This window comes from Brienomyrus brachyistius, unplaced genomic scaffold, assembly GCF_023856365.1.
Source record: "Brienomyrus brachyistius isolate T26 unplaced genomic scaffold, BBRACH_0.4 scaffold42, whole genome shotgun sequence".
Classification (NCBI taxonomy): domain Eukaryota; kingdom Metazoa; phylum Chordata; class Actinopteri; order Osteoglossiformes; family Mormyridae; genus Brienomyrus; species Brienomyrus brachyistius.
In genome coordinates, this window is record NW_026042317.1 from 268,217 (window position 1) to 294,272 (window position 26,056).

General features: G+C 41.1%; 1 protein-coding gene across 1 annotated transcript in view; it reads right to left on the reverse strand.

Annotated features, from left to right (window-relative positions):
* LOC125722786 (uncharacterized) overlaps positions 1-23,793 on the reverse strand; it is a 62,876-nt gene extending 39,083 nt beyond the window's left edge. The window contains exon 1 of the mRNA XM_048998993.1: positions 22,868-23,793. Within this exon, the coding sequence (XP_048854950.1) occupies positions 22,888-23,559 (672 nt within the window). The 5' untranslated portion in view covers positions 23,560-23,793 and the 3' untranslated portion in view covers positions 22,868-22,887. The remainder of the gene's footprint in view (positions 1-22,867) is intronic.
* Positions 23,794-26,056: the final 2,263 nt, after the last annotated feature.

The window sequence follows — 26,056 nt, forward strand, 5'->3', positions numbered from 1 at the left end:
TTTCCTGTAGCCTCCGGATACTTAATTCGGACCACTGTCATTCTATTAGTCCCAGGTATAGTTATGTTCACATCTTCCCCTGCTAGCGAAAATATAAGGGAAAGACGGCTCTGGTATCCTATTCCTGCGAAAGAAGCAGCGCACTTGGCTTGGGATATGTTCATAGCTTTACCATACACCGTAGGTCCTTCACTATGAGTGGGCATTACTGAACAAACATAGCAATTTGTCACATTTTTCGCTGTTACAGTATCATGTACATATTGGTACCAGTAGTTTTGCATAAATGGATGTGAGTGGTCAGCGGGCAACGGGCGTAGATGGAAGTCATCATGGGTCCATCGCCGTAGGTGCTGTAATGGAGCTGGTGAGAGCAAGGACAACCATACAAGTCCTACAACAAGAATGACCCCTAGAGTCACCTTACCACATCCCCACCCTATCAGGGCCATCCTAAATAGAGTGCAGCTCAGTTGTTTTCTTCACCGGGTTGAGACAACAGCACCCTATTGGTTACTGTGCCTTTGTAGCGGACTTCCACTGCTACTCTGTTGCTGAGGCCTCTGATAAGGGCTTGATGGGTTTACAGTGACTTTTGTGTATCCAGGAAGGTCGTTCTGCGATCTTTACTGCTGTTGGTGTTGTGAGGAGGACTTGATAAGGACCGTCCCACCGAGGTGTGCTCCAATCTTTCCGCAACAGGACCTTGACCAGGACCCAATCTCCCGGCTGCAAGTTATCCTGTTGAGTAGAAACAGAATTTACCGGCAGACTACTGGGGCTATGTTTTTGTTGTGATGTTAGTAGTTTACGCATCCAATCAGCCAGCGTATTTTCTCGGTCTGCTTTTTCTATGTCATTCATTTCAGTTGCTAGGGGAAATGGTCTACCATACACTATTTCAAAAGGTGTTAATCCTGCAGGAGTGGGAGTTATTCTCATCCATAATTTTACTAGAGACAAACATTCTGGCCACGGCCTTTTTGTCTCTTCCATTGTCTTTTTTAGCCTTGTTTTAATAGTGCCGTTGGTCCTTTCCACTAAGCCTGCGCTCTGGGGGTGATACGCACAATGATTCTTAAGCGTAAAACCTAATGCTTGTGAGCAAAGGGACATAGTCTGATTTACAAAATGAGTCCCATTGTCTGATCTTATAATATGAGGTATGCCATAGGTAGGGAAATAATGGCTTACCAAACATTTTGCAACGGTCATTGCATCACAATGCTTTACAGGGTATATTTCTACCCACTTAGAAAAGGTGTCTATAATAACTAGACAGTATTTCTTTCCTTGTGACCAAGATAATTCAATAAAATCCATATGTACAACTTGAAACGGATACTCAGCTGTGGGGAACTGGCCACGTTTTGGTCTGATGTTTCCTTGTGCATTGTGTTTACAACAAATTAAGCATGTCCTACAAAATTGTTTTGCATAATCAGAAAAATTTATAGCATAGAAATATTGTTGTATGATATGTACCATCCCTCCTGTTGAGACATGAGTATTTCCATGGCTCACCAAAGCAGCTGTTTTGTATAAATTTTTTGGTAGGATGGGCTTGTCATTCATATAGTAAACTTTCTCTCGTTGTATTGCTCCTCTTTTGATCCAACTTTGTACTTCTATTTTAGGAGCATGAATCTGTGCATCACATAGCACATCGCTATCTATAAAAAGAATGTCTGCCACTGATAAGGTAGGTTGTTTCAGTGCCGCTTCTTTGGCGGTTTTATCTGCAAAACTATTTCCTGCGGTTTCTGCAGAGTCATCAGTCTGGTGTGCTTTGCATTTGCACAGTGCAAAGTGAGTCGGTAAATGCACAACGTCTAATAATCTAAGTAGCAAATTTGTATGAGTAAGAGATGTGCCCTGTGATGTTCTAAAACCTCTATTTTTCCAGACTCTTGCATGGTGATGGACAGCTGCAAACACATATTGACTATCAGTATAGATAGTAAGTGACTTGTTCTTGAACAGTTCACATGCCCTGATCACAGCATAAAGTTCAGCCGCTTGTGCTGAACAAGTAGAAGGGAGTGCATTGGCTTCTAACACTTCAGTAGATGTAACTACAGCATACCCAACTTTATTTTTTCCCATATCATTTTTTGATGCTGAGCCATCTACATAAACAACTTCTGATCCTGGTATAAAAGTTTGCAGAATATTTGCTCTTGGTTTTGTTTGTTCTTCTATTGTTGCTTTGCAAGAATGTGGCTCCCCATCCTCTGCGGTGGGGAGGAGCGTGCTAGGGTTCAATAGGCCACACCGCTGAAGTTCAATGTTAGGTTGTGAGAGCAAAAGTGACACTAAGGTAAGATGTCTTGTATGTGTTAAGAATGGAAGCGGTGTCTGCAACAAGATTAGAGACACAGAATGAGGAACTTTAAGTATGAGGGGGTGACAAAGTACCAATTCTGCTGATACCTTTACTGCTTCTGCAGCAGCTGCACAGGCCTGTAAACACTGTGGAAAGCCAGCTGCTACTGCATCTAATCGTTTTGAATAGAATGCTAACGGTCTCTCTTTTGCTCCGAATGGCTGTGTTAATACTGCTTTCATATAACCTTGATTAGCATCTACACATAGGGTGAATGGTTGTTGATAATCTGGTAGAGCAAGGGTCACATTGGTTTGCAACATTCTTTTTAAATTTGTAAAAGCATTTTCTCCGTCCTCAGTCCATTGTATTTTGTCCTTTAGAGTCATCTCCTTCCCGTATATTAAATTTTGCAAAGGTTGAACTAGAAAAGCATAATCTGGTAACCATTCTCTACAATAATTGCAGAGCCCTAAAAAGGACATCATCTGTTGTTTAGTCTGTGGTTTAGGTGCTTCCTGTATAGCTTGTTTCCTTATCTCTAGCAGCGAGCGACCTTTTTGTGAAAGGTTATGCCCTAAATAGACAACTGTCTTTTTGCAATACTGCAACTTCTGTTTAGAAGCTTTATGTCCAGTATTGTATAAGTGCTGAAGCACAGTTAGGGTAGTTTCTTTGCAATGTTGTTCTGAATCTGCTGCTATTAAGATATCATCCACGTATAGTAATACCTGACTATGTGATGGTATTTCACAGGTACTCATAGAGTATCTAAGGGCCATGGTATATACATGTGGGCTTTCAGAAAATCCCAGAGGGAGTCTAGTATATGTATATTTTTTCCCTTTATAATTAAATCCAAATAAATGTTGAGAATCAGGGTGCAATGGTACTGAGAAAAATGCATTACTAAGATCCACTACTGAGAAGTAGCTTTTATCAGGAGTCAATGAGTTGAGCAATAAGTGTGGGTTAGGCACATCTGGTGCTGCATGTTGCACTATGTTATTAACTGGTCTTAAATCCTGCACCATGCGCCATTTCCCTGTATGTCCCTTCTGGACTGGAAAGATAGGAGTGTTGCAAGTGGCTTCAGGAGCCTCTCGCAATATTCCTGATGCTAACATGTCTTGCACTACAGGGGCTATACCTTTCTCTGCTTCAGGTTTTAATGGGTATTGTCTAACTACCGGACGGTGTTCTGATTTCACAGTTACTTTGTAAGGTGGGAATCCCTTTACCAGCCCTACATCAGTGGGGGAGGAGGACCATAACCCTTCTGGGAGGCGATCTAGATCTGGACATGATCCCTCCTCCAGGGTTGAAAAAATTTGTCAGGTTGGGTCCTTTAAGTGTGTGGTGGGAGTGGTTTGAACTCTCCATCCCAAAGGAAACCGCCACACATTGTGTCTCTCATCATAGCTCCAACAGGAGCCAGATACGGGTTGGTAGTCATTGTAACTGTGCATAGAATCTCGTAAGAACATCTCTACATCTCTCCACTGCATCTGGGGTGGTTTTGAAAGAGATACGTGTGGTGTTCTCTCTCTAAATACAGCCTGTTGCTTGTTAGATAAAATGACTGAGGCTGCTGAAAACCCAGTGTTGGGGTTAACATATATATATTGTAAGGTAATACAAGTGTCTTGGAGGGCATGAAACGTTTTGTCATAGACATAATCTGGTCCAAGGGTGTCTTTGTACCACATAGTGACGTGTAAGGCATCGTCAGGCATGAACTGGGCCTGTCTAGGGGACTGCTTTTCTCTAGTTTTCCGCAATAATTCTCGTGTCTGTGCAGTTCCCCCTAGGTCCAGAGACCAGTAATATTTTGGTGTTGTGGTTCCTTGCACAACATAAGCTTCCTCATTTACGATTGCTTTCATGCCAGTGGCTGTGGCAACCACGCTAATGCCCATTTGTACCATAAGGTCTCGACCTAACAAGTTAACAGGACAAGAAGGGCTTATTAACACCTGTGCTTGACATTCAAGTCCAGTTTCCTTATCTTTTACTGCAACTGGGTTTGTTAACTGATGTCTGTCTGTCTGACCTCCTGCCGTTTTTATATTTATGACTGATGAAGAATATGTGACTCCGGGAGGACTGGAGGTTAGGACAGTCCTACATGCTCCAGTGTCACACAGACATTCATATACTTTGCCGTTTATGACTAACTTCCGACTTGGCAAAGTTTCCCACTGCCTTTCTGCTAATAACTGACACACTGCTTGTAAATCTATTTCCTTATCTAAGAAGTCTTGTAAAGTGACCTCCGTTTCCTTTCTTAAAATCACCTCTGTTTTGCCTCGGATGGTGTCGGTAACAGGGGCCTCCGAGGGGGGTCATTGATCATTGTTTTCAATGGAGTTTGGGTTATATGGTTGTTTCCCTACTCTACAATTCCTAGCTAAGTGTCCAGGTTTCCTGCATGTCCAGCAAATGTTATCTTGCTGAGACGAATTCCTGTAATTGTTTCTGAAAACACCTCTCCCCCTTCCTCGGCCTCTTGACCTTCCTCTGAATCCTCCCCTCCCCGGAGGATTAATTTGCACTAGCGCTACTACTTCTGAGGCGCTGAATATTGTGTCTGTCTTTTCCTGTTTCTGCGCTCTCTGCACGTGTTGGGCATATTCTAGTGCTTGTTGGACTGAACCAGTATTCTGATGTACCCAATGTTTGTCAAGATATTTTCGCAATTTGGGCTTTAGGCCTGCGACAAAAGCTCGTTTTAGCTGTTGTTGGTACACTCCTACTGCCTCTTCATCAAATGGGATCCCTGAGTTTCCTCTAAATACAACTCTCATTCTATCCATAAAATCCTCAGGTTCCTCTCCATCTTTTTGTTTACATTGCGCTATTCGTCCATAGTCTGCGCGTCTTACGAAGGCTGTCTCTACCCTGTTTCGCAAGTCTCGTAATGCTTGTATGAGTTCCTGCGAGTCATGTGCTAAGACTTCATCATTATTACCATGTCCTGTGAAGTCTCCCGCTACACGTCCCCATTTATGGGTAAACAACTGTCTGAGACATCTATACATTTCCCTGCCGTTCAAATGAAAACTACTTTGTAATTCTAGGATGGCAGTCCAAAACTCGGGCACCCCTTCTTCAACCGGGGGTATTCCTTTTAAAGCCGCTGTTCTATCCTCAGCGGTCCAGGGTCTATATACTAACATAGTTTCGGGTCCTGCATTATTTGGGCCTCGATTTGGATTTGCCACTTCTACGAGGGGACACACCAAATCATTCTCCCAATCTTCCTGTTCTGTGTCATTTTTTGGATGCCAGCGTACTTTACTTGTCTCCAGATCCTTTAACGGATACAGAGAAGGGTTAGACCCTCGGGTCATCATTCGAGATGATTCCCCTCCTCCTATTTGTCGTCTATTTACAGCTGGAACTGGTGCAGGCGCAATCATTGGAATTTGTGGGGGCAGTAAAGGAACTGGAGCGGCAGAAGATTTTGTTGCCGTCTCCTCATCTAGTGTGATTAAAGTCGCCTGTAATTTTTTCTCCTTATTTCCCTTTTTTTGCTGTCTTTTATTATCTCTTAATTTACTCTGTTCTAACCATGCATCAGAAAAAACATATTCTTTTTTTCTGTCTTTACCTTCTTTCTTATTGGTAGTCTGTAACATCTCCAGTTTTAAGTTTCCCTGTAATTTTAATATATCTGGAGTGTGGAGTTTTCCTTCAAACCCATGTTTTTTCCTCCATCTCTGACTACTTATTTGTCCTGATCCTGGCTTATATCCTTCCATAAACTTCTCATCTCCCTCTAGTTCCATTTGTTTACTTTGATTCTTCCCCATTGTTACCTTTTAATGGATACACTACAAAAAATAAAAAATCCTAAAAGCAAGTCTCTGGCATGAGACCTCAGGAGGACACTAACACGGCCTTCTACTGCTCACTATTAGAGCAGCGGTGTTAGTTTTCAGGGATGAAACCCGTCCTTTATCCTTCAGTCACCAGTATGTTGTTGCTTTTAGGGTGGATCGTGTAGGTTAATCTAAAACCTATAAAAACACATCCACATACAACACTGTATATATTTCCAACAACGCCTACTTTCTCTCCCGGTTAATTTCGGCTAACCTCAACCACATGCATGTCTTGGCCACCTACTTATTTAGGTGCCGTATCTCTCACTTGGCCACCTACTCACTTAGGTGCCATATCTCTCACCTGTATAGTGTGCTCTCTGATCCGTCACCGAGGTCCTTCAGACATCACCAGACGTCGAGCGCAGTTCTAACCACCGGCCTGATGACGAATTCACATCACAGGTCTTTCTTGCACCCGACTTCGAGTGGCTGTCGACAGACTTCGGTGTCGCTTCTCTCGGCGTACTGGAGACGTCTTCGGGGTTCCTCGGATCCGGCTCGAAGGACCAAATTCTATGTTGGGGAAAGCGCCCGGCGTTTCCACCCCAACTCCACATTTATGAGACACACACAGGTTACAGTTTTACTTGCAAGGGTACCCACACTCTCTGCAATGCAAACTACAGCAGAATGTGTTACAAAGGGTGGTTCCCCTTGGCTTCTTTATTTATAGTCAATGGGGGGCGCAAGAGAGGGAAGTGAGATTCTTATCTAAGTAGGCAGCTGTTAACCACCTACTTAGAGTACAATAGCTAAGATTATGTGGCTAGAAGATAAGAAATAACGTATACATATATATTTACACTCATTGCTGATCATACAGAAATGATTAACAACTGTTTCTTCAACCTAACAGTCGCCAAATAAGGTTGCCTTTTCCTATGATTTTTTTCCAGTTAAATTGACATTAAACAAAGTAATCTGAGACCTGAGATATAACATTGGCAACGATGGTCATTTTTTACAATAATGGATATTTTAACATTGAGGACGTGTGTCTCATGTCATTTTCACATAGAGGGAGTTTAATTGTTTTTATTTATGTCTGTGTGTCAACATATATCTATTTAGTCATGTCACTCAAATGTATGATTAGTATCGACATTTCGGTAGACTACTATGTTGTAATAAAACTGTATGGTCCTCTGGGAGTTGGGCAGTAGAAAGGAAATGTAAAGTATCAATAAGAAATACTATTAATGAAGTAGCCGCCCTATCCTTTTACTTTGTATGGAGTGTGCATACAAGACACAAATAATGCAGTTGTACTGTTATGTATATAATTTAAAAGGTATACTTGCCAGCAAAAGATTGAGTTAATAAAATTAAATGAAAAGTATTAAGACCCCTTGTCATTCATAGTATTATATACTTATTAATTTTACAAAGACTTTTTTCCTATCATATTTTTAAGTTTTTGAAGTTGATAATCTGGAAAACTGCTGCCAGGGATCAACTATCCATTCTTGACTCTTGGAATAGGAATTGAAGTCGAATCAAACAGCCTTACAGCACCCTCTTGTGACATACAGTAATATGGAAAACAGAACAATTACTAACTGAACGCAACATCCCCCCTTTACTTATGTATTCTTCCTGCAGCAGCCCTGTATTCTATAAAAGACACGCCTTACCTGTAACATTTCTTCCTATAAGGTCATTACACCCCAGACAAAACAATAATGTAAGTTCAACAAAAAACATTGTGCTTGTGCCTTCCTGTAAGTGCACAACCTTTTCACTATGAACTGCCTGTTTTGCTTCCAACAGAAATCATTTACAATTAGAAATGTTCCATTCACTGAGGACCACAGTAAGAGGATCTATGAACAACTGTTATATATTTTATACTGAATCTCTCTTTTCCTTTAAGGTCTCTCTTTCTAACCAGAAAATCACGCTCAGAACATGCACTTCATTTCCTTGTTTAATTCTGTGAAGTTCCATAGTCCTTGAGCCGATGATGGTTTGTGTGCCCTGGCTGCACAGCTTCCAGTTCCTTAGGCCATTCCAAGCTCAACTGTTCTTTCAGGACCAGTCTTTGGCAGGGCTGGAAATTTGGGAAGTCCACTGGGTACTGAGGCCAAATGGGCAGCATGCCATGCTTTCCCGTCAGCCAGGATGGGCCTCGATGGGTGCAGAGAATTTCTGATGCCCTTTTTGCACATGCGCTGGTTTCCACAGCCGCACTCTGTGCCCTTCTCTGAATGAGGGAGTGCGAGCTCCCTGTCTTGCATCACAGTACTGTTTCATGCGAGGTTGGCAAAGAGACACCCAGCAATGCACTTTATTATCATGTCACTTAAATATCACTTATGCCCCTTCAGTATCAGGCCAAGTACAAACTCTACACAAGCAGAGTATTCTGTGGGGAAAAATTAATGTCCTCAACTGCTGAGAGCAGCGTGCTGGTGATGCTCTGTGCTCATTACATCTGTGAGCTCATTACTTTCTGTAGTGCTTTTTGGTGCTGGTAAGGTGGGTGATTTACACAGAGTACAAGGTGCAATGAACCAGCAAGGTTACCGCTCTGTTTTACAACTCATGCCACCCCCTGTGGTCAGCACTTCTATCAAGCAGCAAGGCTGATTCAAAGCACACTGGTGAAAGATGAGGAATCCAGAGAACTGTCCTGCTTGACTGGCCTACAGAATCATCATATCTCCAGCCTATCAAGCTCATGTGAGACCAGCTTCACCGTGAGGTCAGAGAAAATACCAAGCCAGTCCCACCTCTGGGAATAGCAGGATTGAAATTTCCCTTAATACTGTCATAAACGGACAGCTCTAATGGCAAAGGACTGCAAAGCTGTAATTGCTGCAAATATAGTTTTCATACAGTTTGATTAATTGAAAATGAAGATCAAACTTATTGCAATATTTATTATATCACAAAGCAGAAGGCAGCAGGGAAAAGTAAAAAAAGAATCACCCCAGATGGGACTTAAAACCACGATATCCAGCTCAGAAAGTCAGAGCCGTGGGCGTTTGGCCAGTGGGGCAACCGGCAGACCTGAGCTTATGACCGGGACACTTGACTCACAATGGAAGCTCAGCAAATTATAAGCAAGCCTGCAAAAGTGACATGAATGGATCTGTGTAATCTATGGTAAAATGCATCTTGGGGCTGAGACATTAACACTCACAGTCCATGAGAAGATGGCATCCATCACTGGATCTCAGTCAAATGCGCTCATCGAATTTCCGCTATGCCTTTGGCATTTAATGTTTTTACTTAGCTGAAGAGCTATCTGCAAACATTACTTGAATGGGAAATAAATAAAAAAAACATTTGCATTACAGCAATACGTCACACATGACTATGTAAGGGAATAGATGAAACCCTGAAATGCCGAACCTGAACAAGGTTTTCTGGATTACATTCATAATCCTTTGGATCAGCGACGACTGTTCAACAATAAAACCAATAGGTAATGGACACAATCCACTCACCTACAGTAAAGGGGAGCTTCTCCAACTGCGGTCGTCTATCACTTCAAGGCCGGCAGTTGCTCTTCCTCTGGAGTTTCGCATGAGTAAAAGAGGTAGGTGAGGAGGTGTACGCTCCAGGTTGAGGAGGAGACCCTTCAGACCACCGCTACTCCCCATCATACTGGCCAATGTATGTTCACTCCAGAATAAAATGGACTTATTGCATGCCAAGTGTCGGGTGGATCGGTATCACCTATGTTATTGCCCTGACTGAAACCTGGCTTGATGACACCATCTCAGACTCTGAGGTTATTCTCTCTAATTTTATGATCTGGCAGACTGACAGGATGTCTCAGTCAGGTAATAAGTGGGGTGGTAGGGTCGGCATATTTGTCAACGAGCGGTGGTACACGAATATTAAAGTACACCGCATTGTTTGTACACCTGACAGAGATGCTGATTCTATCTGTACGCCCCTTCTACCTTCCGTGGGAATTCCCTACTGTAGTAATTAGCTGTGTCTACATTCCACCAAGCACCAACACCAAGGCAGCGGCGGAGCTAGTGTGTGAAGATGCCACCTCCATGACGGCAAGATATCCCGACGCCCCGGAGTTACTGCGGGTGATTTTAACAACTGTAATCTCAACGCTGTTTTGCCATCTTTTCATAAGTATGTGGATATTCCCACTAGGAAGCTTAATACTCTGGACTTATGTTACAGTAACATCTCTGACGCCTTCATCGTGCGTGTACATCCTCCACTTGGCCACTCTGACCACAATGTTGTCTTCCTGCTAGCTCACTGCAAACCAGAACTGATACATTAAACATTAAACCGCATGTGCACCTGGCCACCCTCTGGTCGGAGGAGGCAATTGAACGACTATAAGGTTCACTTGCATGTACAGATTGGGACATTTTCCAGGGTGATCAAAACCATAAAGTTTCTGTAATTACAGACTACATCAAGTTTTGTATTTATTCCAATATTCCCACCAGAACTGTCTGGGGATATCCTACCTACAGACCCAGTATTACTTCCCATGTTAAGCACAGCTTGAAGGAAAACACAAAGCATTTCTATGCAAGGACTGGTCTTCTGTCCAGTCACTCAGTAGACAAGTAAAGAATGAGATAATCAATGCCAAACTCAAATATAAGAATAGACTGGAGCAAGAGTTCAGTACAATGAACACCAAACAGGCCTTTTGGTTACTCACTGGTCAAATACCCTACCATGACCTTCATCCCATAGGTAATGATCTTACAACTTTTGCTGACTCCTTAAACTCCTTCTATACAATGTTCGATAAGCAGGACTACTCTGCTGTCTGTGAGGAGCTGCTCAATGGCCTTCCCTCTGATGATCCTACAAACCCCCCCTTTACTGTAGAGGATGTGAGGCAGCAGCTAAGCAGATGCAAAGCTGGCCAGGCCGCCGGGCCTGATCGTGTACCAGCTAAAGTTTTGAAGCTATTCGCCACAGAACAAGCTCCCATCCTTCATTCCATCTTCTGAAACTCATATAGATTGGTGAGCATTCCTACAATTTGGAAAACTTCTACCATCGTCCCGGGTGCTAAGAAACCTCGTCCCTCTGAGCTAAATCATTACCGGCCAGTAGCACTCACATCGATAATAATGAAATGCCTAAAGAAAATTATACTCCGTATCATCCAGCCAGCTGTCAGACCGCAGCTGGACTCATACCAGTTTGCCTCCTGGGTGAAAAGCGGAACAGAGGATACTGTAGTATGTCTCCTCCACTCCCTTCTCCAACACCTTGAATCTCCAGGCACCTTCGCTACTGTCCTCTTCATTAACTCCAGTTCCGCTTTTATTATCATTCAATGGCACCAGATGATCAAGTAGCTTCTTCAATTGAACATATCCCCATCTCTCATCCGTTGGGTCCATAATTTCCTCAGCAATAGACCACAGATTGTAAGGATAGGCACAGCCAGATCAGCAACTGTGATCAACAACACTGGACCCCCTCAAGGGTGTGTCCTCAGCCCCTTCCTCTTTACACTCTATACCAATGACTGCATTATTTTTCTAACTTTTTCAGTGTGAGATGAAGCTACTTCAGAAAAATGTACATTTTTTCTAACCCTTTTCACAAATATTTACAAGGGCTGCCAATAATTGTGGAGGGCGCTGTAGCTTCTCTAGCTATATTTTTATCAGTGAGCTCCCTTGCCTGCAAGTTTTCTTTTACATATTCTGCAGCACCACCTCCCTTCTTGCTTATCTGCTCCCTACTATGTAAATGATTCTCACTGACTGAACAACATTGAAATAATTGCTGTAGTTATGTTACAGTTTACTATGAAATGTTTCTGTGCAACAGGTCAGCAAAAGAAATGGGTGTGCAGAGGCCTAACAGTGAGGATACGTAAAGACCACCATCCTCAGCCTCAGCAAGTGGTCCATCAACGTCAAGCGGATGACAGTGAACAGCAAACCCCAGTTCTGCCAACCATAGTTACCCCATCAGCTTGGAGGGAATCAGTGGCTGAGGAGATCCACGGGGCGGAAGGACCCATTCTCTGTGCCTGAGTACGAGATCCACCACTGGTCCGGAGTGAGATACTGGTCACGACAGCCAGAGAAGACATCTGTAAATGAAAAATCCATTCTGGACCGTAATGCCCTGCAGTCGTTTACTCTCTCTTGAGGGGGAGCATTATAGATTTCTAAGGCTAACAAGATGTCCAACACCCAGAACTGTATTTAGACCTTTAAAATTATAAAATAAATTCAGTCTGATATTGTGTCTGCCCAATAGTGTCATCAATTTGCATCATAAATATAACACTTAGCTGATGGTGGACCTAAATTTTCCAAATAAACCAGGAATCATACGAATCATGTCAGTGCACTTCGTACTGAATTGCACTGGTATAGTGATGTATGCAGGGTTTCATCTATTCCCTTACATAGTCATGTGTGACGTATTGCTGTAATGCAAATGAACTTCCCATTCATTTGTGTTCCTGCCACTCTATAGCTAAGTACAAACATTAAATGCCAAAGGCATAGCGGAAACTCGATGAGAGCATTTGACTGAGATCCAGTGATGGATGTCATCTTCTCATGGACTGTGAGTGTTAATGTCTCAGCCCCAAGATGCATTTTACCATAGATTACACAGATCCATTCATGTCACTTTTGCAGGCTTGCTTATAATTTGCTGAGCTTCCATTGTGAGTCAAGTGTCCCGGTCATAAGCTCAGGTCTGCCGGTTGCCCCACTGGCCAAACGCCCACGGCTCTGACTTTCTGAGCTGGATATGGTGTTTTTAAGTCCCATCTGGGGTGATTCTTTTTTTACTTTTCCCTGCTGCCTTCTGCTTTGTGATATAATAAATATTGCAATAAGTTTCATCTTCATTTTCAATTAATCAAACTGTATGAAAACTATATTTGCAGCAATTACAGCTTTGCAGTCCTTTGCCATTAGAGCTGTTCGTTTATGACAGTATTAAGGGAAATTTCAATCCTGCTATTCCCAGAGGTGGGACTGGCTTGGTATTTTCTCTGACCTCACGGTGAAGCTGGTCTCACATGAGCTTGATAGGCTGGAGATATGATGATTCTGTAGGCCAGTCAAGCAGGACAGTTCTCTGGATTCCTCATCTTTCACCAGTGTGCTTTGAATCAGCCTTGCTGCTTGATAGAAGTGCTGACCACAGGGGGTGGCATGAGTTGTAAAACAGAGCGGTAACCTTGCTGGTTCATTGCACCTTGTACTCTGTGTAAATCACCCACCTTACCAGCACCAAAAAGCACTACAGAAAGTAATGAGCTCACAGATGTAATGAGCACAGAGCATCACCAGCACGCTGCTCTCAGCAGTTGAGGACATTAATTTTTCCCCACAGAATACTCTGCTTGTGTAGAGTTTGTACTTGGCCTGATACTGAAGGGGCATAAGTGATATTTAAGTGACATGATAATAAAGTGCATTGCTGGGTGTCTCTTTGCCAACCTCGCATGAAACAGTACTGTGATGCAAGACAGGGAGCTCGCACTCCCTCATTCAGAGAAGGGCACAGAGTGCGGCTGTGGAAACCAGCGCATGTGCAAAAAGGGCATCAGAAATTCTCTGCACCCATCGAGGCCCATCCTGGCTGACGGGAAAGCATGGCATGCTGCCCATTTGGCCTCAGTACCCAGTGGACTTCCCAAATTTCCAGCCCTGCCAAAGACTGGTCCTGAAAGAACAGTTGAGCTTGGAATGGCCTAAGGAACTGGAAGCTGTGCAGCCAGGGCACACAAACCATCATCGGCTCAAGGACTATGGAACTTCACAGAATTAAACAAGGAAATGAAGTGCATGTTCTGAGCGTGATTTTCTGGTTAGAAAGAGAGACCTTAAAGGAAAAGAGAGATTCAGTATAAAATATATAACAGTTGTTCATAGATCCTCTTACTGTGGTCCTCAGTGAATGGAACATTTCTAATTGTAAATGATTTCTGTTGGAAGCAAAACAGGCAGTTCATAGTGAAAAGGTTGTGCACTTACAGGAAGGCACAAGCACAATGTTTTTTGTTGAACTTACATTATTGTTTTGTCTGGGGTGTAATGACCTTATAGGAAGAAATGTTACAGGTAAGGCGTGTCTTTTATAGAATACAGGGCTGCTGCAGGAAGAATACATAAGTAAAGGGGGGATGTTGCGTTCAGTTAGTAATTGTTCTGTTTTCCATATTACTGTATGTCACAAGAGGGTGCTGTAAGGCTGTTTGATTCGACTTCAATTCCTATTCCAAGAGTCAAGAATGGATAGTTGATCCCTGGCAGCAGTTTTCCAGATTATCAACTTCAAAAACTTAAAAATATGATAGGAAAAAAGTCTTTGTAAAATTAATAAGTATATAATACTATGAATGACAAGGGGTCTTAATACTTTTCATTTAATTTTATTAACTCAATCTTTTGCTGGCAAGTATACCTTTTAAATTATATACATAACAGTACAACTGCATTATTTGTGTCTTGTATGCACACTCCATACAAAGTAAAAGGATAGGGCGGCTACTTCATTAATAGTATTTCTTATTGATACTTTACATTTCCTTTCTACTGCCCAACTCCCAGAGGACCATACAGTTTTATTACAACATAGTAGTCTACCGAAATGTCGATACTAATCATACATTTGAGTGACATGACTAAATAGATATATGTTGACACACAGACATAAATAAAAACAATTAAACTCCCTCTATGTGAAAATGACATGAGACACACGTCCTCAATGTTAAAATATCCATTATTGTAAAAAATGACCATCGTTGCCAATGTTATATCTCAGGTCTCAGATTACTTTGTTTAATGTCAATTTAACTGGAAAAAAATCATAGGAAAAGGCAACCTTATTTGGCGACGTTTAGTAAGCGACTAGCTGGTTAATGATGACTATATCTGTTTCTTCTTCATATTCAATTAATCAAACTGTATGAAAACTATATTTGCAGCAATTACAGCTTTGCAGTCCTTTGCCATTAGAGCTGTCCGTTTATGACAATATTAGGGGAAATTTCAATCCTGCTATTCCCAGAGGTGGGACTGGCTTGGTATTTTCTCTGACCTCACGGTGAAGCTGGTCTCACATGAGCTTGATAGGCTGGAGATGTGATGATTCTGTAGGCCAGTCAAGCAGGACAGTTCTCTGGATTCCTCATCTTTCACCAGCTTTGAATCAGCCTTGCTGCTTGATAGAAGTGCTGACCACAGGGGGTGGCATGAGTTGTAAAACAGAGCGGTAACCTTGCTGGTTCATTGCACCTTGTACTCTGTGTAAATCACCCACCTTACCAGCACCAAAGCAGTCCCATACCATTTTACTCCCTCTGCCATGCTAGGCAGAAGTATGGCAGCTATTCTTTGAAGTTGTGCTTCTAAGGCCAGCATAAAAGTTGTATTTTCCTTGTTGAAAAAAACACTGGTAGAGATGGTACGAGGCACTGAAGGTTTGAACCTTTTTAACCATTATATTGAAAACGAAGACACAGTGCACATGGGTGACATTTTGTGGTGAAAGTATCACTCCTGATTATATATATATATATATATATATATATATATATATATATATATACATATATATATATACAGGTATGAATGCATTTGACTGTTCGTGTGTGTGTGTGTGTGTGTGTGTGCAAACTGACAGACAGCGTGCAAAGGCTCTTAATTTGGATATGTTTGTGAAACGTTCTGCTGCACAGCACAACAAAGAAAAACAACTGGTCAGTGATAATGAAAAGTACAATCAGCATTGTTTTAACCATGAGAGTCCAAATGCTTAGATAAATTGTCACTTTTTCAGTGTAAGTATGCTCCTGAGCTCCACGATTCTGAATGATAGTCGGTTTCTCACTGAACCTCCATGCCACTCTGTTAAAATCTCTTGCCACCCCATGTAAAATTTTCTAGATCCACCACTGTGCCAGAGTAAAGACTTACAGTAAGAATCTTGAGTATTATTTCAACATAAACTTTGTTTGGCTGCTTCATACTTTAAATTAAATATAAATTATGGCAACGTGCAAAACTATTAAGGAAAATGCAACGTATTTGTTTTTCATTTACATAATTATATATGTTGATTATGATTCTTTTTAGTTCCACAGTACATGCAGATACTACAATCCAAGCATGCACTCTTAGGTTAATTGCTATCAGTTTATATAAAGATTTATAGAAATTTCAGTCAGAGACTGGCTTCTGATATAGAAAGAATGTTTACATTTTTTTTGGCCGTGGAATAGTTTTTCAGTGCTGCATGTAGTTTCTCTTTATTGTTTGAATAGGACACACTTACACATCAACAAGTGCAGTGGCAGTTGTGATGTTCTCGCATATGAGAAAATACAAGGACAACTTTTATTAAAGAAAACGAAAGGCTTTACTCTCCATACTCCAGTCAATTGCATGCATAGGCCTACTGCCGCATCTCACTTTGCCAACTTCCGCTTCCGTGCGGCTCAGGAGGATCTGGCTGCAGAACACTGGAAAGGGGTCCACAGCTCAAGGGGACCACCAGAGGACAGATGGAGTGGAACCGGGAACCAAGGGATTTGCCAGTGACTGGCACTCACTGTTGTTTTCGACTACAATAAAAACAGCTGTACTGGCTAAATAATGAGCATACAAAAGGAAAAAAAGACATGGATAGGAATAAAAAGGTAATTAAAAATAGAAAAACAACTGAAGAGTCATTCACACTGAACACACGTCTCTGCTCTCAGGACGATGATCCTGCCAACTGCGCCAGACTGTGACAGACCGAACTACAAAACTGTAGACTCAGTGGACAGCTGACTACGCCACCCTAGGAATTTCATCCAGCTTTCCATTGAGACTACAGTTTTGCAGTCTGTTCTGCCAAACAATGTATTAAAAAGTACAGTGTTATACATGACACTGTAATTAGTTCAATTCAAGAGATGTACTATCAAGTTATAATAGTGTGATTATCATAATCACACAAATATATGAATTCCTCTCATACTGAATTAAACAACCCTTTATGCTGTCCCTTATGTGAATTAGTAAAAATCTCAATAGTCATATGCAATTCCAATTCCCCCTTTTATTTATTTTATGGCAGACAGACAGCAGTGTATTATTATATTATAATTATATTATATTTATTATAATTATATAATTATATAATATTATAATTATTATATATATCATTATATTAGGGTGCCCCTCGCAGAAGGTAAATTTAATCTTATTTAATTACATTTTCTATATAGTGTCAGATGACAGCAGACGTCATTTACTGTAAGGTTACCTTTACTATAGAAGATATAACAGCTCCCAAAGTTCTTCATCTGGTACAGAAAACATACGCCTGACAGATGTTGAAGTTTATTCCGTCTTTATTCTTCTAGACACCGTGAAAAACTATTAAATAAACATATTATTAAATTCCTGCATTACATTTAATCTTACAAGACATTCTAAAAGATCCATGATATTACCGCTAAACAGTGGCTCATACATCACCGCAATTCCACTTTTCAATACAAGACAACAAGTAAATACAATAAATATAAATTACGGTGTGCGCCTTCTGACCAAATGCTTAGGAGTTATTACAGATCCTGCCGTGACAAGCCGACAAACCACAAGTTGACTCCATGAATCTCCCAGCATGCATTTACTCCTACCCTATTCCGTCACATGACCATGTATTCAAGGGTTAACACGGATCAATTAAATAGTCAGCAGAGGGCACTGGCATACATTTCACAGTATACATTCTATATTAAATCAAACCAGCAAAAGGTGATTATAAAATAACCGTCTTAGCGACAGTTACAGAGTGGCGTAGTCACCCTTTCGCTCTATAGCGCCCCCTACCCCTACTACGATTATAATTATAATAATTGCCTCAAGTGCAGTTACGCTGGTTAAATTACCTGGAAATGTTATTAATGCACATTCTCCTAGAAACTAACAACGGTGCTCACTCAGGTATATTTATAATAGTCAGAAAGCTGATGTAAAGTCTGATATAGTGCTGATGAATGTGTTATTTTGTAGACAGTAATAGGTTTAATTAATTTTATATTCCATTACTGTAGAAAGCTATACTTGCTTACTTAAGGTATTTTGCGTTATTAATATGTGATTTAAATGCAGGTAGTTTTATTACAGTCAGCTTTTATTCACAGTGAGTAGCTTGTCATCATGAAGAGGAAGTGTGACAATCGTGAGGTTTTGGGCAACCACAGAAAAGCAGGAAAGTAAGTAGAGACAGTGAGATAATTAGTGCCAGTCAGATGATAGACGTATACAGTATGTGAGTCAAAGGTTCTTCATATATTAATCATCCCATTCAGGTAACAAATCCTTAGAAATCCATTCCTGAGCATCATGCCAAGAAACACCACTTGTTTACTGATAACTGCTTTCATGTAAACTCTGCTGTGCTGAGAGTAAAGATGAAGAGGGAAAGACAGCAAGAGGCTGCTGACGGCAGAGAATGCAGGCGACATGGAGGGGAGTGAGAAAAGGAGCAAATATTGATGGTTAAGAGTGAATAATGACGTCACAGCAGCCTGATCCTGATGTTAGTTTAATATGCTTCTTAGTTTGGCCTGTGGTGTGTATTTCAGATACAGCATTTAATCAGGGAGACTGAGTGTGAGTCAATGGCAGAGAGAGAGAGAGAGAGAGAGAGAGAGAGAGAGAGAGAGAGAGAGAGAGCAGACAGGCAGGTGAAGATGAAGGTGTATTAGGGAGGAGGGGGGAGGAGCTTGGACCTTCACCAAATCAGCCAAATGTAAATGTCACGTCTATCAAACAGGAGACCCTGCTTTCAGGAGAAATGGTTTAAAGATCACACTGGGCTCCATTACAGCCCCCCTCGTCTTAAGGGGGGTTCTTTGTTTCTACTGTGCAAAATAATTTGTAACACAAATGTCTAAACTGGCATGAAAGACACATTCAGCTCTTGTGAAGACTGGCATGTGAAACTGGAAAAGGCACTGGGGAAATTCAGTGCACATAAAGACAGGCAGTGCCACAGATTAGCACTGATGACATGGATTCAGAAGATCAATCCTGTTAATATTCAACCTTCAGATGAGCTGGAAAGAGCAGCAGCAAGTGAGGAAAAATCTTCTGAAGTTAAGTACTTGGCACGGCAAGGCCTGGCTTTTCGAGGTGTTGGTAAGGAGAGTGGGAATTTCAAGCAGCTTCTAATGCAAACAGCAGAGGGCGATGCAGAGCTGACCATGTGGCTGAAAGGTCACTTTGATTTCACCAGTGCTGTTTAACTGTAACGCCTGTTCCTGGGTTGCCCTCAGTCCTTGTTATTAGTTATGATTCTCACTGTCCTGCATTGTGTCTTGTTAGCTGTGAATTTAAGTGCCTGTTCTGCTTCTGTTCTTTGATGCTTCATTATAGCTGTATGTTGTATGTATGTATATATGTATATAGTTCTCTAGTTGTGTTTATTCCATCATTTAGTTCATTCCTGGTCATTTGCAGTTTATTTTGGATCCATCCTGATCCTTTTGGTTTTGATGTGTGTGTTGTAATAAACCCTATTTTCCACCCGTGTCATGCACTGCCGCAACCAGAAGAGGGCAGAAGATATGGCACAAAAACAAAGGAAGAAGCCTAACTTTAAAAAGAACAAAAAACATCAAGACTCCTCCAGCATGGGGTGGTGGGTTAACGAATAACACAAACAATCAAAGAATAAGCAAACAAATGAGAGAAAAGATGCAGAGATGACTGAGAAGCAGGGGATGACTGGACAAGAGATGACAGGACCAGAAGACAGGAGGGATACAGGGAGAGCGGAGAAGACAGTATAACTGAAGAATGGGAGAAGAGGAGAGACCGCAGAGGAAGGAGAACATAGATGACTGGAGGGGAGGGAATATAGGAGCAACAGAGAGAAGGAGGAAGGGCTGCGGAGGAGAAGACAGGATAAGAGGGGAAAATGTGAGCAGAGAAGGACAAACACCCCCACTGCCCACCAAAGTGCACTTGTAAGTAAACCACAATTTTAGCCTTGGGCTCAATATCTGGACTTGTCTCTGTGTAGCAATGCATAGAATCCTTGACACTGGTTATGACTGTACTGTATTAGTCCTAAACCTGCCATTATAGTGTAAGGAGAAAAGATTTTTTTTTAAATAAATCATTTAAAAAAAAAAGGTAGAGCGATGTAGCCGCCCCCCCCCCCCCCCCCAAAAGCCCTGTTTGTTCCCTTCTAGCTACCAGATGAAACTCACAATGCACCCCAACGCCACCTAATTTCTCTTCCACATGATGCACCTTATTTACCCTCTGAATCCTGTCTATTATTGAGCGTTTTTCTATCCATTTGATTATAAGCTTATTACACTGTATATACATTAGTCAGCCACATGTGCTGTACGGCTTTGTTTTCCGGACAGTCTGGGCTACTCAGATGTGTCATAATTCGATTTGTAAATGCTGACAGTCTTGATATTATCCTTCTTATCAGGAAAAACTACTTCTGTATATAGATATTTCTCAATTTTTAGTCTCATCTAATATAAAAATTGGCAGGTAGTACAAATATAATCTTATAAATGCTGAGATTAGAGTATCTGCGATGCAGGAAAGCAGGGGTTTCATTGGGGCCCTTTCTATGGCTTAGTACTGTGAAGGAATACATGGTTAGTGTCAGGCGCAAATGAATATCTTTGATTTTGCATCCATGTGGTAACTTGTTGAAGTTGTCTGATAGTCAGTAATACATGGTTTAATTATTATGATTGTTTATTTATTACTTTATAACATCTAAAAGAAACTGAAATAGGAAAGCTTATTTTAATTTATGGTCCACTGGATAAACACAGACATTACAGACGGTTTTAGAGTCTAATGCTGAATGTTTTTTGCGATCATTTTTCTGCCTGCATATGCTGTGATTGGTGCAGTGAAATTTGAGAATGTGTTTGTGGTCAGTATCATAGCCTCAGACAACAAACCAACGCTGTAGCGTGTCACTGTGTTTACATGTGAGAGGGGTTCCAGTTACATAATGAACTCGTTCTAATTGTTTTGACGGAGCTCGACAAACCTAAAAAATAAATGCTGGTGTTATCAAAAACTATGTCATATAGCTATATTCCAGATTTATTACAGCCAAACACATCTCGGAGCTCCGAGGAACCTCCTTCTCCTTACATTTTCCTCCATCCCACTCTTCTCATCCCTCCATCCCTCAAATACTGTTACATTTGTCTTTTTTCCACATGCACACCCTATCTTGATCATACTCTGACTGCATGGCATCCATATGCAGGGCAAACTATTTTACAGTCTTATCTAGTATAATAGGACATAAACATTGAATTTGATAGTTATCTTTTATTTACACATTAGAACACAACGCATGAACATGAAGGGATCGTTTGCATTTGCAACCAACACCTCCGCAAACCCCCCTGCGGAATACTGGCCGCGGGCAGGGGTGGGAATCCCCAAGCTGGAAGACTGTACTGCGTCATGTTAACATTAGCTAGCTAGTTAGCATGGATACAGAGTGCACCGGACTAAAACTATAAAGGACGTAAGGTGTGTGATATAGTAAAACACTTACTAACTGGTAATGCACGTTAGCATTACGTTAAATTACAACTTTACCTATTACTTACCAGAATAGCCTCCTACACGTGCGACGAATGACAGCAGGCAGAAGGCTGCGCGTTTTTCAGAAACACACCGGAGTTAAACTTACGCCGCATAATTTACCGGCACTTCTAACACCAACATTTGCAGCCAATAACTCATATGTGGTAGTAACACTGAAATTACTTTCTCTGCGTCAAAATAAGGCAACACTGTGATTTTGATACTTTATCATTTATACTTAACTGTACCTTCCTCCCATTCCTCAGTCTCTGCTTATTGACATTTAGGAGAGTGTCAGATATAAATTAACAATTCAAAATTATCAAACAAAGACAGACACAACACTGAAGAGATGACAAAGACACAGTTTGAAAAGTAAATATGTTTTATTGCAAATCTCTTATCTTAACATAGCCTACCTTATCATATGTTAACTTAACCCATCTTATATTTTAACTTAGCCTATCATCATATTTTAACTTAGCCTATCTTATCATATAACTTAACCTATCTTATCTTATTATATTTCAACTTAGCTTATATTAATATATTTTGTCTTAGCCTATCTTATATTTTAACTTAGCATATCTTATCCTATCGTATCTTATAGCTACATTAACACTTAAACAGTATCTCTTTCCGTTGGGTCCCGCGGGATCCCAGTCCCAATGCAGGGCTCAAACACGGGTATTCTAAGAAAAAGAAAATAAACACTTTACTTAACTTTACTTAAAGCAGTCATATAACTGCATTATACATACCCAATTAATGCCTTATAAATCATTTATAAAAGTATTAAAAACACGGCTGTAAATACTTATACAAAGGCATAACACATTATAGCTATGTTGATAATGCATTATGAATGCTCTGATCTATATATACACAATAAATATCTTCATAATACATTATATCGGCCATTAATCCATAATAAACATGGCTATAATGTGTTATGCTTTTTTTTCTTCAATATTTATACCCATGTCAATAATATATTTATGGATGCATTACAGTGCATTGTGAAGGTGTCAATAATGTAGTTATATTACTGCTTTAAGTCATTTCTAAACCTGAATTCACAGCCTTATAATTACTGCCTCTTGCTACTTCTTCTGAAGGGCAGGGGACAGCAGAAGAAGCACCACTTCATCTTCTTCTTCTTCTTCTTGTGGCTCTTCTCAGTATCATCTTCAGAAAGATCTTCGGCATTCACATGGAATGATACTTCTTCACTGTAGATCTTCTCAGCAGCATCAGCATCTTCTTTTGTTTTATCTGTCTTCATCACTTCAGTTTCGTCCTCTTCCTCAGGTCCTTCTTCTGGTATAGTCAGTAGCTGTGATCTGTCTTCAGATGCCACCATACACTGAAACCTGACCAGTGTGGTAGCATCAGCATCTTCTGCCTGCTGGAATACCACATCAGCTTCTTCATTTTCCTCAGGTCCATCTTCCTGTAAAGTCTGCAGCCATATTCTGGCTACATATGCCGCCATGCACTGCCAACTGTCCACTGTGGCAGCATCAGTGTCTTCTGCTTCCTGAAGCTCCTCATCTGTTTCTTCATCTTCCTCAAGTTCTTCCTCCTGGATGGGTTCTAGCCAAGTTCTGCCTACTTGTGACACCACATATTCCACAGCATTCCCTGTACTTTTCCCTCCTCCTCCCTTAACCTCCTCCACATTCACTCCCACCTCACATCCATTCTCCTCACCTCCATTTAGCATATCCATCATACTAATACTAGCCTCTGTCCCCTCCATCACAACCCTGGAGGCCTTCCCCTCAAATGTTCCCCACTCTGGTACCTCCACATATTCCTCACTACTCTGCCCCCTTACCTCACTTTCCCCCCGGCTTGTCCGGTCCTTCCTGACTTTCTTTTTTTTGTTAAGGTAGCACGTTTTATAAATTTCCCAGTCTTCAGATGAAAGGCCGTAATTACTCTGAAGACTTTGAGATGAAATACTAGTGCTGGCTAGCAGTCCATCGTTTTCCACACTCTCCCCTCCCTTACTAACCCCTCCCTTACCCAAATCGGTAGACCCCCCCAATCCCCCCTTAACCCCCCCAGCCTGGACAGTGGGGAGTGTCACTGGTGAGAACTCCTCCACACCTTCTCCCCAGTTGATCACTTCATCCCACAGGTTCCAGGCTTCCCAGTGTTGGGTGTTGGTCCATCGATCAGCTCTCTCAATTTGCTCTCTGGGGAATAAATGAGAGATTAACCAGCACTTAAGAGAGATAATAAAATAAATAAAGAGCTGGAAATTCTTCAACCATACAGAAAATACAATTGTTATAATTATTATAATAAATAATTACAGGGTTCACATATATAAAAAAGAAAGAATAAAAGAAACAGCGAGCAAGATTGCAAAAAAAATCTACTGTAAAATGCACGATACTGTAAGTGCAATAGCATATTAAACAGTAATGTCACCAAATTATAACTAGAATCAAATACGAAACAACTGTGCTCCACATCAAATGAATACCCAGATGAATACTACCAAGAACTGAGTTAACACTAACCAAGCTAAGAATATTTGAAAGTGTTAATCCTGTGTAACAATGTAAATAGATGTAATGATAAACTTAGAAGCATCTAGCCTACTCCGAAAGTAATGCCCCAATTTTTTTTAACAATTTACCTACCACCCTGTACAGTAGGGGGTCCCAACTTCCGGTCGGTGTTCCGGTACCGTCCGCGCGGAGTATTGCACCGGGCGGCAGACAACCGGGGGTAGAGGAGCCAGCCGTCCCGTTTATTAGGGGATCGCGCCGTTTTGGAAAGAAAGCTGCCCGTATTGATGTACGGAAATACGCCATTAGCCCCGCATGTCCGTATACACCGTCAATCTCCCGCCGCTCGGCGTGGGAACCCCCAAATTATACCGCCGTCTTACCGCTCCGTGACACTTTTCTACGACGGAAACCGATCCGCGGACATCGAAAGGTTGGGAAGCCCTACTAAACTAGCATGTTTGAGATGAATTTACTAACCAAATAGTCTGTCATTATTTAAATATTAGCAACCACAGTAGCAATAAAAACCACTGCACTTTAAATGACGTTAAAAAATATGTAATATTAAAAAAATATGTAATGTTTTTATTGTATTATAGACATTTACTATGTCATTATAGTATAAAAGGCTAAATAATCAAAGTAGCACAACATCAGTTGAAGAATTCAAAGACATTTTGGAGAGCTAACAAGCTACTCACCTCTGCGCCATTTTCACTCAGAGTTTGTTGTGCTTCAAACGGTAAAGTTTGTTTACGTTGTTTCTATGGAAACTGCTCTGACTCTCCGCTTGACCGTAATATAAAGGCATGTATGCAGTAATTTTCTGATTGCAGATTTGATCTGGCAAAAACTGGCACTATGATGGAAGTTATGCAGAAGTGCAGAGTAGATGGAATAATTTTTGTACCTCAATAAGATTGTATGCCGTTTGCCTGTGTCTCCAGCCAGTGCCGGAGGTGAAACGCGCCTGCAATTATCAGCGGGATAACATTATCGTTTTTTCTATTCTATGGAAAATGAAAGACCGATTTGCTGGCCAGATTTATTTATGAATCATAAACATGTTGTGGGCTATATAAGTAAAGTCAGGGCTCTCAAGTTTTATGCATTGACTGTGAGACACTTGCATTTCAACCAGTTCACATGCTCACGCGCCGCACCTTATGTTTGTCAAGCTGAGAAGTAAGGGTTAGGGTTATAATTATCAATAAATAATGTACTTCCCTGTGAAATAATGATGCTGGATGTTTATTTGCATATCATGATATGGTGCAGCCTTTTAATAGGTTTCTGTTTTTCTGTTAATCCTTCATGGTGTTGAATAAGTCAGCAAGCATAAGTCTAAGGCTAGTGAGTGACTGGTGTTTTCGGGGGAGACTCCCTAGAGCTGGAGAGAAATACCTTAAGGCACGGGATGAAAAATCCCAAATCTTCCAGGAAAAATGTCAGCATTATATGTATTTGCCACACAGAACAGAACAAAAAATTCCATAGGGAATCACACGCCTACCATAGTCACTATACTACTCAGAACGCCTGGCAGCCACCAAATCAAACATAGGAAAAGGTCCGGATTTATAGCGTTAGAATGTGGTAGAGACTAATATCCATAACGTACCATCCTAGAACACACTGTGCTCTAAAATTTAAGCCCAATTAAAATCTGAATATTAAATGAGGAAAATAATTTGATTTGTTCTTCTATCCCAAGTTGTGGTCTAAAAGCAA